This window comes from Lineus longissimus, chromosome 15 (assembly GCF_910592395.1).
Source record: "Lineus longissimus chromosome 15, tnLinLong1.2, whole genome shotgun sequence".
Classification (NCBI taxonomy): Eukaryota; Metazoa; Nemertea; class Pilidiophora; order Heteronemertea; family Lineidae; genus Lineus; species Lineus longissimus.
In genome coordinates, this window is record NC_088322.1 from 753,640 (window position 1) to 770,136 (window position 16,497).

General features: G+C 42.0%; 1 protein-coding gene across 1 annotated transcript in view; it reads left to right on the forward strand.

The window, feature by feature from the left end:
- Positions 1–16,220, forward strand: part of LOC135499500 (uncharacterized) — a 91,316-nt gene extending 75,096 nt beyond the window's left edge. Inside the window, exon 5 of the mRNA XM_064790280.1 lies at positions 8,936–16,220. Coding sequence (XP_064646350.1) covers positions 8,936–9,189 — 254 coding nt within the window. The 3' untranslated portion in view covers positions 9,190–16,220. The remainder of the gene's footprint in view (positions 1–8,935) is intronic.
- The last annotated feature ends 277 nt before the right edge of the window (positions 16,221–16,497 follow it).

Here is a 16,497-nt window from a genome sequence, read left to right on the forward strand (position 1 = left end):
ATGGCCGAAATTGCATGTTTTGTGGGTTTTTCCTTGTATTGTGGCAATCCAAAGGTCGTGAGTTCAAACCCCGGTCGAGGACAGCCAAAAATATTTTTATTTTTCATCTTTTCCTTTTTTCTTTTCTGAGTTCTAATCTTACATTTTCTTCATTTTCTTCATTTTTTGATTCATTTGGTGCCATAGATTTAATTAGGCGGCCATCTTGGAAATCGTTTTTTGCCGATTGCTGTAGTGTAATGAGTGATGAAATTGTTATGGTCAGGTGGATGTGTCTACATCACATATCACCCTGGTTTGTTATTTGACCTACCTGTCAGGGTCACTGAGGTCAAAGTTAAAAATATATTCACCATTGTCATGGAGTGGCACGTTTCTTCACTGTCATTTTCACCTAGACTCTACAAGCTTGGAACCACAAGTCTCGGATTCACCACTTGGCCAGGGCCGGCTCTGAACTGGTCACAGATGCATGTATAAATATGAGAGGCCTACATACTGTAGCACTTTCTGTAACTGTCTACTAAAAATACTTACGGTGAGCACAATGGCCCCTGGCCGTTTCATTTAACAGTGCCTTTTTACTGGCATTTTTACCGGTGCCTTTTTTACCAGTGCCTTTTTTACCGTATCCCACTTGAGAGATACCGGTTTATCTAAATTGTAATTAATTTCCTAATTTCATGTTTGGATCACTTATTTGGCTTGTTTATCTTGAAACATTTCAATGTTTAGGTACAAAAGGTGGGACAATGATAATTAGACCAGGTATACCCTGATTAGGCCTACCGTTAACAGAAACGATGTCCCCATTTTTGGGCATGTCCGCATGTCATGACCATCATGACCAAGGAGTTCCTTTATCGTTATATTGAATGCAAATTATATTATTATTAAAAACGGTCTATTACACCTTAACCTGAACCGAAAAATGTACTCACTTCCATGCGATCAATGTATTCAACGAGTGGTCTTGTTGTATGGAACACTAATTGACACCTGTCTTTTTGTTTAGAATGTCATGTGGAGCTTATCCTAATTGGCATGTACGGTATCTTGGCCCAGTCAGTTCAGTTACTACCCGAATGATAACTTTGGGAGGTGTGTAACTTACATTACAAAGGGGGCAAATTGACCCAAGTAGACTCATGACATATTCTTTTGCTATGATAATTACTAGTAGGCCTACTATTTTTTTACTCTACTTAGCGTGGACAAAAACTGTGAGTCAGAAGGACCCGGGAGAAGGACCAGTCAAGTGCCATCTCTAATGGGAAAATAGGACTAACGACTCAATCTAGAGAAATTTGAAAGGTTATATTATTTGCTCCAAACTTAACTGTGTTTTTGGCTTAACTTCAGCCTAACATTGCCGCACTTGTACGAAACTTATTAAGAAGAAAATAATGACATAAGTACTTAGTATCCTCGATCTTTGACTTGTCTTTTAATATTTCCAATAAAATATAAAGGACACTAACAGAGTTTTCAACCTTCCGAATCAGGCCAACTCATATAGGTCAAGAGCATGTGCATGGTTATTGAGGTGGATCAAACCACACATTGCTCATGCATAAAAAATTCACCAGATGGTAGGTCGATCTTATCTCGCTCTGGCAATGCGTTTCCAATTCTTTTAATGGACGGATAGCATTACTGAGCCGATTTTAAGGTGGGTTGGCCTGAATCTGGTATACAGCCGGGTACTGTTGCGAAAGAGATCAAGAGAAGTACTCCTCTGTGCTTAGTTGCTTTAGATCTCATTGGAATCCAATTTTTGGCAGTTACAGTGTCGACCATTTTTTACCGTTATTTTGTCCCTTTTTGTGAAAATTTCCCAAGTAGGCAAAATTAAGTTACACAAAATCGTCGATATGGGTTTTCCTCTATCACAGTATATCTAAACAGTAAACTGTTCACTGTTCACTGTAAACTGTGTCAGAACTTTAGTTTCATAGTTTCCCACAAGAAGAATAAGAAGGTCACATGACATAGGGAATTCTTCAGTTCGTCAGCGCATGCGCAATGAATACTACCACTTACCAGAGAGTTCGGGGGACCAATTACTATCAGCCAACAAGCTGTCCACTATGTAATATTTTATTTCGCGGGTTTGTGAAAGTGCAACTTTGGTGTTGTTCTAATTGAGCATTTTGACAAGCTTGTAGTAACTTCAATTAGATTTTCGCGCTAAATCTGTGTGGATGTAGAAATAAAAGGCAGACAAACATTTTAGGGTTTAAAGTATAAAATCATGTGCGTAATCATAATCTGTAGAGCCTTCGACCATCATTGATTATAATTATATTTTGGTGAAAGCTTACTCCAAGGTAAATACATGCAATACTAATATATACCAAGTCCTCTTAAAGGGAGAGGAGGGGGGGAAATTGTGATATTTAAAACGTGAAGTATCTTAGTGTAAATCTAGAGCAAGAATGATGCCCAGGAATCTGGGCCACCGAGCTTGCTCATGCTAAGGCGTGATTGGCTCCCCATGTCACGTGAGGATGCTGGAAGAGTCTGATTGGCTGACGTTAGTGCAGCTCAGCGTGCAAACTGACCTGGGAGAGCATAGTAATTAGTTATTGGCATGATAACAACAAAGATAAAGAAAAAGCGGGAAAACTACAATAGGGCCTAGAGGGGATCCACAAATGTATTTCTCCCAATACAGGTATTAATAGAAATATGTTTTGTGGTGCCCCCTCGAGGTTGTGAGAGACGGCGGTGACCGTCCTAAGGTTGTGACAGTCCCAACGGAGAATAACTGTAATTGGAGTCCTGGTTGTGACCAGACCGTCCCCAGGTTGTGACATTCCTAACAGAGAATAACTGTGGTTGCGGTCTATACAAACTGACAAGAAAGCTGATATGATATAGACATGATAAGGACACTGAGTGACATTTATTGAAAATAAGATAATTGTAGGCCCAATGAAAACTTGAATATTTACATAATGAGCAGCATGAAGTATTTTGGGTTATTTACAAGAAAACCTGCATGATGAGGACCATTAAAAAGGCAAATGAGTGGGGCAAAACCGCCACAAGCCTACGGAACGAAGGCTGCCCCCCACCAAAGCCAAATGATTGTTTAGTTGTGTGTCACTCAGTGTCGTGTTAAGAACAAATTGATTGAATAAACCTTTTAATAGTACCCAGTGAGATGACGTACAGTTCGCCCGCATGGAAAACTGCGTGCCATCCCCTGTATATTGACCAAAATTAAGGGTCGGGCTAAAAAGATGAGGAAATATAGGGGGATGTTTGAGTGATCCGTCCGCATGAAAGAACACTAAGTATCTCCCCCTCCAAAAGAAAAGCAATTAAACATAACAACAGTGAAAATAAGTATAATTCAAACATGAATGGAGACGTTACGGATATGCTTATGGAAGGCATCAGAATTCCATCTACCCAGGTGACGAATATGTTGATCGGATAAGCCAGACTGAGCCGCCCAAGAGGCGGCGCCTATACGAAAAGAGTGTCCCTGGTAAAGTGTGGGATCAAGGGAACATGCCCGCAGTAAACTGTGCAGGTAATGTGAGAAGTGAGCCCGGGTTACCGATGAGCCATCAGCACGCATAAAGAGCGAACCAGATGTGTCAGGCCGAACAGACAAATAATAGCACATGTTGACCACTGGGCAGAGCAACTTTTGGTCTTGGGGCGAGATCTGAATGACAACCGGCCGACTGCCTTTGCTGTGCTTGTATTTTCTAAATACAACGGACATACCGGCTGATGGACTAGCCAAATCTACTTGAAGGTCTGAACGTTCTAAAAGTGAAGTCAACCTAGCGGAACGCGTGGTAATCTCGCCAATCCTTAGAAAGGCGAAAAATGCAAGTGAGAACATAGCCCTGACCAATTTTCTGTCGAAATGATCCATGACGACGAGGCCAGTGACGTGAAGGAGTTTAGAGAGAATGGGGACAGTAATGGGCAACCTTACATCTAATGTTTTATTGGACTTAGCAAGCCCGGACAAGGCCGTTGTGACCATAAAGTTATCACCTGGATCTTGTCAGCCATGCATCTTACAAACGTACCTAAATGCTGAGACGTAAGATGCGATAGTGGGTGGTTTAAGTCCCTAGCTCGCTAATGGGCAATGTACAAGAGTAGTAAAATAGGTGAAGTGGAGATATGATACTGATCCAGAGAATCCTGAAGGAAGGAAACATAAGCTTGAAAGGCTCGCAAATAGGCCTTATGAGGTGTAACCTCCAAGTTGGAATTCACCAAGTCCTTCACGGATGAAAAAAGTTCGAGTGATGTAGCAACGGCTCTATTCTCGTTGGACTGTGATCCATCCCGCAACATCTCGAGGCACGTCGAAAAAGTTGAATCTGTTGACGAGAAAGAGACTCACACAAAACGTTATTTACGCCGGCAATGTGTTCAGACTTGAACAAATATTGTAACGTAAGCATATGAGAACCAACCTGCGTAAAATAGATAGAATAGTGGGCTCCTTAGCCGACTGCTTATTAATCACATGTACCAAAGCTTCATTGTCCGTATGGAAAACTATTACCTTGTTGGACAATTCCTTGGACCATAAGTAAAGGGCCAAAACAATGGGGTAAAATTCCAGAATCGCGATATTGAGTGAGCGATACTGTTCCTCCCACACGCCATAAGCCCAGTGGGTACCAAAGACCACTCCGAATCCAATAGTGGTGGAACTGTCCGAGAAAAGATGTAAAGTATCAGAGGAATAGAATCGGTCGCTGAGGAAAAAACAACGGCCATTAAAACCAGATAAGAATTCCAGCCACATGCTGAGATCCATCTTGACCTCTTTGGTGATACGCCTCCTGTGAGAGTGATGCTTGAGACCAATAGTAAGATTGATGAGTCGCCTAAGGAAAGGACCAGGGGGCACCACACAGACTGCGAAGTTCAGTAGACCGATGAGAGACTGCAACTCGCGGAAGACGTATCTGTGGAAAAACGAGAACCCAGGTGGGGACGACCTCTAGAATTGGCAGACATGTGGAGTTCCCAGTTGATGGATAACCAGGGATAAGTAACTGGATCTTGGGACCTGAGGTACCGAAAATTCTGATCATAAAAAAGCCAATCGCCCCTCCTGAGGCCAAACTACGGACTATCTCCACATACTGTACCAAACCAGCAGTAGAGTCGGGGTGAACCTTGGAATACACCGCAATAAAAACATTGAATGCGGTACACCAATCCTCTATGGATTTTATGCGACGAGCTTTAGAGGATGGAACGACCTTCAGGGTACCGTCCACTACTGGAAGGTGCCAGGTTCGGGGACCAGATTTGAAACGGAGGGTTTGGGCAGCATTGAATCCAGGTCTACATACTTGTCAGCGACGACCATAGCACGGACGTCATCTGACACGTGAAGATCTATGGGAATGCCCTTAGAATAAAAAAGTATAGGGGGTTTATCGGTCGCGCCCTCCTCTAATACTGCTACTTTAGCATGAAGGGGTAACATACCCGTACCTAATGAGACTGTTGGAACATGGTTTGGATTAGTGGCTACACCTATTGGTCTCACTGTTGAAGAAGCACTGGGAGGGGTTTGTGTACCAAGTTGGTTTGCTGGAATCACTCCCTCACTGCGCAAGGCCGCCATAACTTGCACCTTGACCGACTGCACAATGGTCGGCACTAAATTGTTCTGAATGTCCGCTGACAATGCCTCCTCGATTTATTTGGTGTCCAACTGTGGAGGTCGAACTATCTGCAGCTGCGGGGTTGTGAACTGAAAGTCTGGCGGTGGGGAGCAGCGCCCCAATGGGAACTGCGGACGTTGGCGAGAGTCCTCCTTAATTGTCCGAGAAATACGCCTCCTGGCTTTGTCCTTCACTTTTTTGCTACGACGAGCCGATTTATGGGATTGTCCGACCGGGCTCGTAGTTGGCGAATTATCAATGGAGTCCAGAGATTCCTCCTGAGTTGGCGAACAAACTTTCTTCGCGACGGGGGGTGTGACCACCACCACTGATCTCATCCGACTCAGCGCTCGTGGGCCTGGTGTCGGCCCCGTGTATTTTTTTTGCCGGCGTATTCTCGAGCGTAGCCCTGACATGTTGATCTGAAAGACATAAAGCGTAACCATGCTAAGTAACTGTATGACCAGATGATCGGTAGGCATACCGGACAGTGAACGGTTGAACTGGGCCAATATCAACTTTAGGATAAACCCGTCAACCTCTGTGAGCTACTAAGCAAACAATAGCCAGTGAAAGGGCTAAATTGTAAAATATATAGTCAAGGCCAACTGTCCAATAATCATAGCGGACGCTGTACGGGCCTGAAAAGTAACTGAACTAAGCCAACAAAGAATCCACTAGGCATAGTGGGATAATTGTAATACGGGCTAAAGAACACCTCCATAAAACGTGGCATAAAACCATAAAATATTGCCCAGGTGGCCGATAAGCATACCGGACCCTGCCATTAAGTATCTGAGGTAGATAGCTAAGGTGCTAATCTAGTTAGCTATACAGAGCCAGCAGAGACTCCACTAGGCATAGTGGAGTAGCTGCTATACGGGCTAACTATGCAAAGAGAGGGTGTCGTAGACCCCCACCCCGAAAAGACCAACAATATAGCGATCGTAGCTAAAATAACTACTATAGTAAGGGGGGGGGCAAGAAGTGCTATACGGGCAACGCAAGAAAACATGCCAGCAAAAAGACGGATATACATTTAATCCCAATAAAATATATATACATAAACCTGTCGAGAGTAAGCCAACCTCCCGCATGGAAGTCGTCGAACCCTCCGACGGATCAAGTCTAATGAAGAATGGAGCCTGAAGCCTAATACTGATAACTCCAGCGATTTTCATGATGGAGCCGATTGGAGTACTTCATAATCACGCCTCTCATCTCCCTGAAGTACTTCTTCATGCCCTGCTGGTTTAGGTGAACTCCATCAGAAAAGTCTATTGCGGCGGGACCAGTTCGAGGGCCTTGAATGGAGAAGAACTCCCAAAAATGCAGCCGCTTACCATCCATGAAATTGCTGAGACGAACGTTAAGATCTTTCGCCTTAGCCTCAAATTCCTGCTCCGAAATACCAAATTTCAGAGTACCATCATGCTTGATACTCTAGCGTTTCAATGTACCGCATGCAATGAAGTGCTGCACGCCATAGTGTTCAGTGAGCAACACACCGAAATCGTGAATGTCTGCCGCCGTCGACAGACTATCCCGTTTGGCGAGGTCATTACCGCCAGCATGACATACAACGATATCAGGAACCGACTGCCTGATACTTGGTTTTTGAACCAAGGGAAGGCGCAGTTAAACCACCGAAGCCGTGGATGTCAACACGAGCAAACTCGTAATCTAGACCAAGATTCAAACGGTGGTGATCGACAAATTGGCCAAACTCGCCCCGCTCTTGTACAAACTATTCTTTTAACGAAGCTACTCCCTACAATCTTAACTGACAGTGCCATTGTATACTTGCCTAATAATACTATGCGAAACACGCCAAAAACGAAATGAAACGGGCAAAACGAATAGCAAAATTGTGATATTTAAAACGTGAAGTAGCTTAGTGTAAATCTAGAGCAAGAATGATGCCCAGGAATCTGGGCCACCGAGCTTGCTCATGCTAAGGCGTGATTGGCTCCCCATGTCACGTGAGGATGCTGGAAGAGTCTGATTGGCTGACGTTAGTGCAGCTCAGCGTGCAAACTGACCTGGGAGAGCATAGTAATTAGTTATTGGCATGATAACAACAAAGATAAAGAAAAAGCGGGAAAACTACAATAGGGCCTAGAGGGGATCCACAAATGTATTTCTCCCAATACAGGTATTAATAGAAATATGTTATTTCGCGGGTTTGTGAAAGTGCAACTTTGGTGTTGTTCTAATTGAGCATTTTGACAAGCTTGTATTAACAGTAACTTCAATTAGATTTTCGCGCTAAATCTGTGTGGATGTAGAAATATAAGGCAGACAAACATTTTAGGGTTTAAAGTATAAAATCATGTGCGTAATCATAATCTGTAGAGCCTTCGACCATCGTTGATTATAATTATATTTTGGTGAAAGCTTTTCAAGCACAAAAATTATCTCCGAGTTTAGGAATTCTTGTCCAGGTAAACATTCAATCTAATGTACAGTGCCTGATATGGATACAAGGTCCCACATGGCCTGGATACTAGGTCAATTTCCAACAGGCCTTGTGTCCAGGCCATGAAGTGAAATTCGACCATGCCAAGCAATGTACAGTTCATTACACTTCCACCTGGAACCAAGAATTCGTTTATCAACAAGAGTATGGCCTAAACTGGGGGATTGTCTCATCTATGTAGTGATGGCATCATTCCTACTGGCCTAGGCTAGAGGGAAATTCCCCTTAGCTCAGTTGTTAGAGTGACGCCAGACTGAGGTCCCAGGTTCAATCCCCGGCAGGGCCTTGGAGTTTTTCCTCTGTTACATCTGCACCCCGGCTAATCAGATCTGTATTCTGTCAGGCAACTGCCATACTGACGATCTGCCTGAGCCATAATTTATATACACCCCATGGAAGATTTTCTATAAAGTCTCATAAAATCGTCTTGTAAAGCAAGCAGTCTTATCGATCTTTGAATGCAAGCATGGTTTTTGCCTAAATCTACCTTTAAATGACTGAATCAAATATTATGTGTAAAACACCAATCTCTTGGTTAATGTTCAGAGATCTGAAGGGAGGCATTAATTTTACGTGGTCAGGCAATTTCTTGATTTAAAAAGGGATTTTCTGGTCTCTATTGAAAAAATCATCGCTGGGTGCTTATAAAATCTGGCATCGGTAGCTCGTCAGAATGGGAATTGCCTGTCAGTTTGGAGGTCGGAATAGCCGGGGTGATCTACTAACAGTACGTTATCATGAATACTGGCATGACCGTAACATCTTTCTTGTTTTCTTTTCCCGTTTTTAGCTGCTGAAATAAAAAATGGAGCAGATGTGAAGGCGGACTACATCATGAAGATAGCTAACGCAAAAGCTTATGCAGATAAAAGTCTTGTTGACATGCAGGGTCTGCGTAACATGTGCTCAGCACTTGGTCTCACTGATGCTCAACAGAAACTTTCAGTCTATATGCTCAAAACTTTGAAGAAAAAACATGTTTCTCTGTCTCCAGGTTGGAAGAATGCATCAACATACACTAATCAAGCACTTGGTGGACTGTAGTTTTTAGCTCACCTCTTAGCAGAGGTGAGCTTATCCCATACCGTGGCGTCCGTCGTCCGTCGTCGTCGTCGTCGTCGTCGTCCGTCGTCGTCCGTCGTCCGTTAGCAGGGCACGTTTCGTAACTGTTAGAGCTATTGAGTTGAAACTTGGTACACATGTACCCTTATGTAATGACACCTTGGAGACCAGGTTTCGGTCCGATTCGTTTCATGGTTTAGCCACCAGGGGGCCAAACGTTAAAAGTGAAAATATGCAATATCTCCCTTGATAGTAGTCGGGAAATTTTGAAAAAAATATGGTAGGTACTTCTAGCAAAGGTGCATCATATATCCTCCGGGTTTTTGATTTGACCTCCTTTTCAAGGTCACAGAGGTCAAATGGTGTAAATTGGCCGTTAGGATGTAACAATGGCACGTTTCTAAACTGCAATGGCTATTGATACCAAATTTGGTACACATTTACCCCTTAGTCAGGTGATCTTAGGGACCGAAGTTTGGTCCAATATGATTCACCACTTGTCCACCAGGGGGCAAAATCCAAAAACCTTAAAAATGTGATTATTCCTTAACAACTTCTTGCCCGATTGCCACCAATTTGATATCATGGGTACATCTAACCACCATACAGTATATGTCACACAGGTTTTTAATTTGACCTTCTTGTCAAGGTCACAGAGGTCAAATGGCGTAAATTCGCCGTCAGGCCGTAACTATGGCACGTTTCTTAACTGCAATGACTATTGATCACAAATTAAGTACACATGTACCCCTTGGTCAGGTGATCTTAGGTATCGAAGTTTGGTGCGATCTGATTTGCCGTTTGGCCTCCAGGGAGGGGGCCAAATCCTAATCTCTTCAAAATGCCATTATTCCTAGTAATGACTTGCCCGATTGGCACCAATTTTATATCATAGGTACATCTAATTCTAACAACCATTCAATGTGTCACCCGGGTCTTCTTTGATTTGACCTACTTTTCAAGGTCACAGAGGTCGAATGTTATGTAAATTGGCCATTTTGGGGAAATTGTAATTGCTTGGACCTACATCAAACCTAACACTACATGACACAATACCATGCTCTTTATCCATCTTTCCTCCACATGAGGTGAGCACAATGGCCCTGGCCATTTTTTGAGGCCTTTGCGGGAGATTTTGATAGTCGATCATGTCTGTGCAACTATTTTATTAGATTGGGAACATTTTGACAAGACTGTATTCGCCTTTGCTAATCTGTTTAGTGATAACACATTCTAAATACCTGGATTTAGAACGAACCTCACTTTACAGTGTAAATGCACTATGCACAAAGGAAGCCTCGTTTTGAATTAGGCGGTTAGGTAAGGCAACCATAACCGTTATGGTAAGGCAACCATAACCGCTTGGGTTGGTGTAAAATGTGGAAGCTGTCAAAAGCATTTAAAACCACATTTTTCTTTGTCTAATTTGATATATTTTAGAATAGAAATTGATACCTGACTGTTGGTATTCAAAGCAGGTTCCACGATGACGTCACATCACGTGACCGCAATCCATATTATAGCTGTGCATGTGACGTTACCACCATCAGAAAGATTATGACGGCCGTTGTGTCAACATTGAAGCGATTAAAATCTACGTTGTTGGTTGTTAATTGTGTTTCAGGTCTTGTTCCGGCTTCCGTCACTCCACAGCTAAAGTCAAGACAATAATATAATAATATAATAATATAATAATATACAACAATATACAACAACGAATCAAAGGTCATTGAGTTCTTTATTCTACACACGTAAACACGTTTCGAGATTCACAGAATTCATCATTTTGCCTTATTACGGCATTCTTACCTCTTTTGTGCTCCTCAGATGACTTTAGATAACGATGACATAAGAGTGGGGCATCACCAAGCAGGAAATAGACGAAAGCGTAGGACAAGATGACGGTTACCAGGGAGACTAGTGCCAAGTCTGCTAAATTATCTAGGTCACGATGACGTCGCATTAACGCGGCAGTTACAGGTCTGTAAGCCTTAAACAATCAGATTCACTAAAAAGTTGTCGCAAAACGTTATGAGACGGCATCAGCTTTGTAAAAATTGATATTGATGTGCAGTTCTGTCAATTTCCCAAGCTACCGGATCACCTAATGCAACTTACACTATGTTGGCAAAATATTGGTCATCTTCATAGGGCTCAAAAGTTAAAAAAAACGAGGGGATCTAAGGGGATCTATGGTGGTTTCTGTCTCAGTAGTTCGTTGTTTTTGGGGAAAGGGTTGGGAAATTCCCTTTTCTGCTCCTATCAATAAGAACAACCGCATAATGTGAAGGTCACTCAATGTCAACATTTGTATAAGATGCGAACATCTGCCGTGATAAAAGTCGGAAAACTAATCACAGACTATGAATTTAAACATTACTGTTGTGAAAATTTATTAAATTAAAATTTATTTAATTCAGTCATCGACTAGTGGATTACACTTTGGGGTATTAGTTCGTGATTGTTTATTTAGGTAGTTCATGTGATTTTTATATCGATAAAATCGTCGAATGAAACACGTGTCTTTGTTTTCATAGGAGTTGCCATTCTGAAAAAAAGCTGTGACGTCACCGCGGAACCTCCTTTGGTCGGTATTGATTGTCTCGCCAAAACCGCTCGGCTATGCCTCGGTTTTGTTTAGCTCCACCCTGGCTGTCCAATATCTCCAGTTTGGTAGCTCCACCCTCACGGTTTTGGTTATACAACCGATACCTCCAGTTCTGTATCAATTCCTTGAACATTCCAATAACTGTTTAAGCTTAGAGAGTATGTAGATTAGAGCCACATTGCTTTTCATTACTGTTGTCACAGCGAGTATTCAAAATGACCCAGAAACTTCTGATTGGATCTCAGGTTGTGTATGACTTCTATTGGCCCATTTACGTTTTGCTGGCCATTCCGAGTCAAGACCACAATTGATTTTTTAAGCCTTTTAGCAGTTAAATTGTCAATGTTTGACCGCGACGCATCAAATACTGCGTGCGGTTGTGAATCTGAAATTTAGATTATGTTATTCCGGACAGTCGGGCAAGTAAATGGTGAAAAATAAACTGGTAGTTGACCACGGAAAGTTTTTGATAATCGACAAATTAGACAGACTTTGATATTTCCACTCTTTTAGCCAACTGGCAGAAAAAACTCAAAACACGCCCCCTATTACCCAATTAGCAAAATTCGAAATTAATTTTTTCATCAAATAATTTCTTTATATCTGTAGACTTGCCACAACAAATATTTTTTTCAATACCTCTCCAAATATGTACTTGAGAGTTAAAAACATGCACTCGTCTAATTGATAGGCCTCGACCCTCCAACCTATGAATATACATTAGTGGTCTTGTCTCTTCCCGCACTGGTGTATGGAGGCCGCCATTTACATTGTATGACGTCACAAAATTGTATGCTACGTCATATCGACCTATGTTGCGCTGAGGTGCGTAAAGTTCGCAAGTACCCAATCTGTTCGGCAACACGAGGACGTCCTTGGATTTTTACATGGTATGGTGTCATTTTTCCAAAACATGGCCGACGTCTGTGTTTGGCGCCGAGATATTTGCCTCTTGAACTGCTGATTTAAATCCCTGAAAAAGGTCATTTATTGTGGCAATATTATGGCACTGAAATTTAGTCGGTTGTGATATATCGAGTTAATGAATGTCTCGTGGGTAAACTGTATTTCAAACGATTTTAAAGCCAATAAAGGCTTTCTACTTACTCTTTAAATTTAAGTTGGCAAAGGGGCTGAGTGCTTAAATTTCATGTTTTGCAATTTAAAGTTTTTGCAATTTATTACATCAAATCATTTAGGAATTACCAATATTGCTCAACTGGAGGTGAAATTATTATTGAAATATATTTCGCAACTACAGTAGAACCTCTCTATTAAAGACACCCTTGAGACTGAAAAATGCTGACCTTAATAGAGAGGTGTCCTGATTAGAGAGGTCAAGTTGAATGGAAACAACAAAATTGGGTTTAGAACTAGTGTCCTTAATAGAGAGGTGGCCGCTAAGGGAGGTTCCACTGTACATGTAGATTTGAGTATGGTGTACAATTCAAGAATCTAAAAAAAAGAAGCTGTTTTACCAATGGTATTCAACATACTCTAATCCAGTTTGTTACCATGTTTGTTATCGTATTGGTTGGGTACTTTACTCGCTCTCTCTGCTCCATTCCTGGGATCGTATAGGAGGAAGACGAAGGCAGAAGCCTGTTTTCTGTGGACACAATTTTCCTTTATTTAACTAGGCTACATGATACTTCTGTGCATTATCTTACTCTCCCTGAAGGCGACTCTGATTATGACTTATAAAAACTCCCCGAAGGAATCATTTCCACCAGCTTTTAATACAGTTGTTATGTGTAGCCGCACCGGTCCACCCATGGCAGAATAAAACAAAGGAAATAACTTGACAACGTCCGTAGATAAAATATGATTGTCACAACCTCGGGGCTAAAAGTGCCAGTGGTGACCTCCAGGTCAGAGCCTCTGGCCAAACTTACTGATCCTCCTTGTCATAAATTATCTCGGCCAAAATGACGCCCCCTGATATACACTGACATCAGGCGGGTAATCCAATTAAATAAAGTCCAGGCCAACAGTTTAAATATACGGCATTTATCCTCAATAATCACCCCACCCACACCCGGTTACAACATTAATATATACAGGTACATCACAATAGTCAACACAATCGCACATAAATGGTCCCTCATAAAACATCAGGGAGACCGACCACTCATCCGTGGCAATACAATCACTTCAGATATACGTCGTCAGGGCAACAGTTAGCAACTGTTGCAAATCAAGGCAGAATGGCAAGGGGTTAATCCTCAGTAGACCGGCATGGAAAAATATTTAAAAAAAACCTCTTGGAATAAAACTATTCCAAGAAGAATCAAACCACACCTCGATTCCAGGTGTATACAAGTTTTGCCCCAGCAAAACAGAAAGATTCCCGCAATTGAAGTTACCTGATACAGGAGATTCTGGGCCCGTTTACCAGTCCAACCTGGTGAGCTCGCCAGAAGCAAAAAAACTGGTCCATAGAAAATTACGCGAGCTCAACACGCATATCGGGAGGTCTAGCGATTTCGAAATGGTCTGCAGTGACCGCAAGGCCCCAGTGATCCACCAGCAGCACGAGGGGTATGCAGAAAAAAAAAGAATTTGTATCAGTCAGAGACTTGAGCAAGTCACTGGCCTCTCCACAGACAGAGGAATAAAAAGGGTACCCTCAACTCCTGAAGAAAGGAGGAGATAAAAAAAACGTACCAACGCTCGACTCTTAGCAAGAGGAGAAAAACGTCTGCGTCTAATCGCATCTAAGCCGGTCTGCTCGGAAACCCACGCTATCCCATTAAATACCCGAAGTCCACATGACCACATGATAATTCAACTGACATTCCGATCCACAATGCACTGCGCACACAAAGACACCCCCAATTAAAATATGAAAAGATCACCAAGCAACCCGATACAAAAGCCTTCGTTTCCTGGCAGAGATTGCACTGAATATAACTTAAAACACCGTAGTTCGAGGCACATGCTAAGGAGTGATTAAATAAGCTCACGATTAATCGAGATAAGTTCCAAATTTGCAAGTTAAAAGAAGTTTTCGTGAGAGAGGTAACAATGTAATTTTGACTTTAGCGGTGCTGCAAGGAGGATACCGCGGTGACGTCACGGCTTTTCCAAGATGGCGCTGCATATTGTAAACAAACTCGATCCACGGCCAAGGGAAAATCAAGTCATCAAAAAAGTTAGATTTTTCGCATCAAATCAGAGTTATTAGTACTTTTCTGCTATGAAATAAGTCTTCAGACAATAGCTATCATTTGAATAATGAAAAGTGCTGTTTTGATGTTTGATGGGGAAAAATAGGTTTTTTTTAACCAAATAGCCGGGCACCGATCTTCCAAAATTAGCGATGGTTTCAAAACAGTCTCCGAGATATGGGCAATCTCTTCATTATCATAATGGGATTTGGAGGCATGTTTCCAGATTTTACAAGTTCGAGACCTGGAGGACCTAAAACTCGCATAGATCCCCATAGATCCCCTCTATTTGTCGAGTTAGCGCCCCTGTAAGATCATGCATTTTCGGACAATAGAACGAAATCTTCCCGCGGATATCGCGGTTTCGGTGATGATTTAAGGAGAAATTGACTGTTCTTAGAGTTGTATGGGACAGAAATGAGTTCATACTTCATGAATACATGAATGTATTTAGATATGGGCGGGCTTCTAAGTCAAAACAATAACAAACTCAACTGCATCTCTACTGTATATTGCGTAGTGCATTGCCTAGTGTATTTCGTAGTGTATTTTAGCGGAGACATTATTTCCGCACTTTGGCCACGCCAAACGTCTTTTTTATTCGTGGAAGTTAATCTGCTCTGTAAATTTTATTTTACACAGGAAGAATCCATACTAGGTATTGCAATATTTCATGTCTATTGGTGTTTTTGTGTACAGGAGCGCACCAGACAGTGAGACGTTGAGATGTGCTCAGTGCTGGTGCTGTCAGTAGACTGAATCTGATTGGCCATAGCGATCACTAATATGGGTCGGGATCAGGTGATGTGACGTCACCGCGGTATCCTCCTTGGCGGTGCTGTAGGAAAGGAGGTCATTCGGCATTCCTCAGCCACTCACGTGATAGGAAGAACCAATAAAAATACGAGAAAATTGTAAACAGTGATGGCCGCCGTCCAGGTCACATGACCGATAAAATGGCGACGCATCCAGGAAATTGATAGAAAGAGTTGTTGACAATTTGTCCGAAAATAAACGAAATAAACCGTTGTGCCTGGAACTAGGTTTACATAAAAGGTTACGAAAATGAGAAGGTAATTTTGGTGACCATTTCATGATGATCGTTCTTGATTTAATAAGTTGCTGTTCTACAGTAGTTGCCGTAAAATCTGGAAATACAAAATATTACCACTTGCTAAGTACAATATCATCAAAAGAACTGTAAAAGTATTTAATAAACAATTCTACCAAATAAACTGTGTTGTGCCTGTCTTCAAGTTAGCAGCAGAAATCTGTTCTGGAAAGCGCTGCCATCTACACTAAGATGGTGGAACGACAGGACTTGTCTCACAAAAGCAGAAATTAACCATCAAATCCAAAATGATACAGAAAATGGTTGCAACAATGCCAACCTTATGATTTAGAGCAAGCTTGGAGCACATGCCAGTGCCAAATACTAAAATGACAACTAAATGAGATACTAGAAAAGTTGTGTCAAAAGGATGCGCTGTCCCAGTGACTTCAATGACAGCG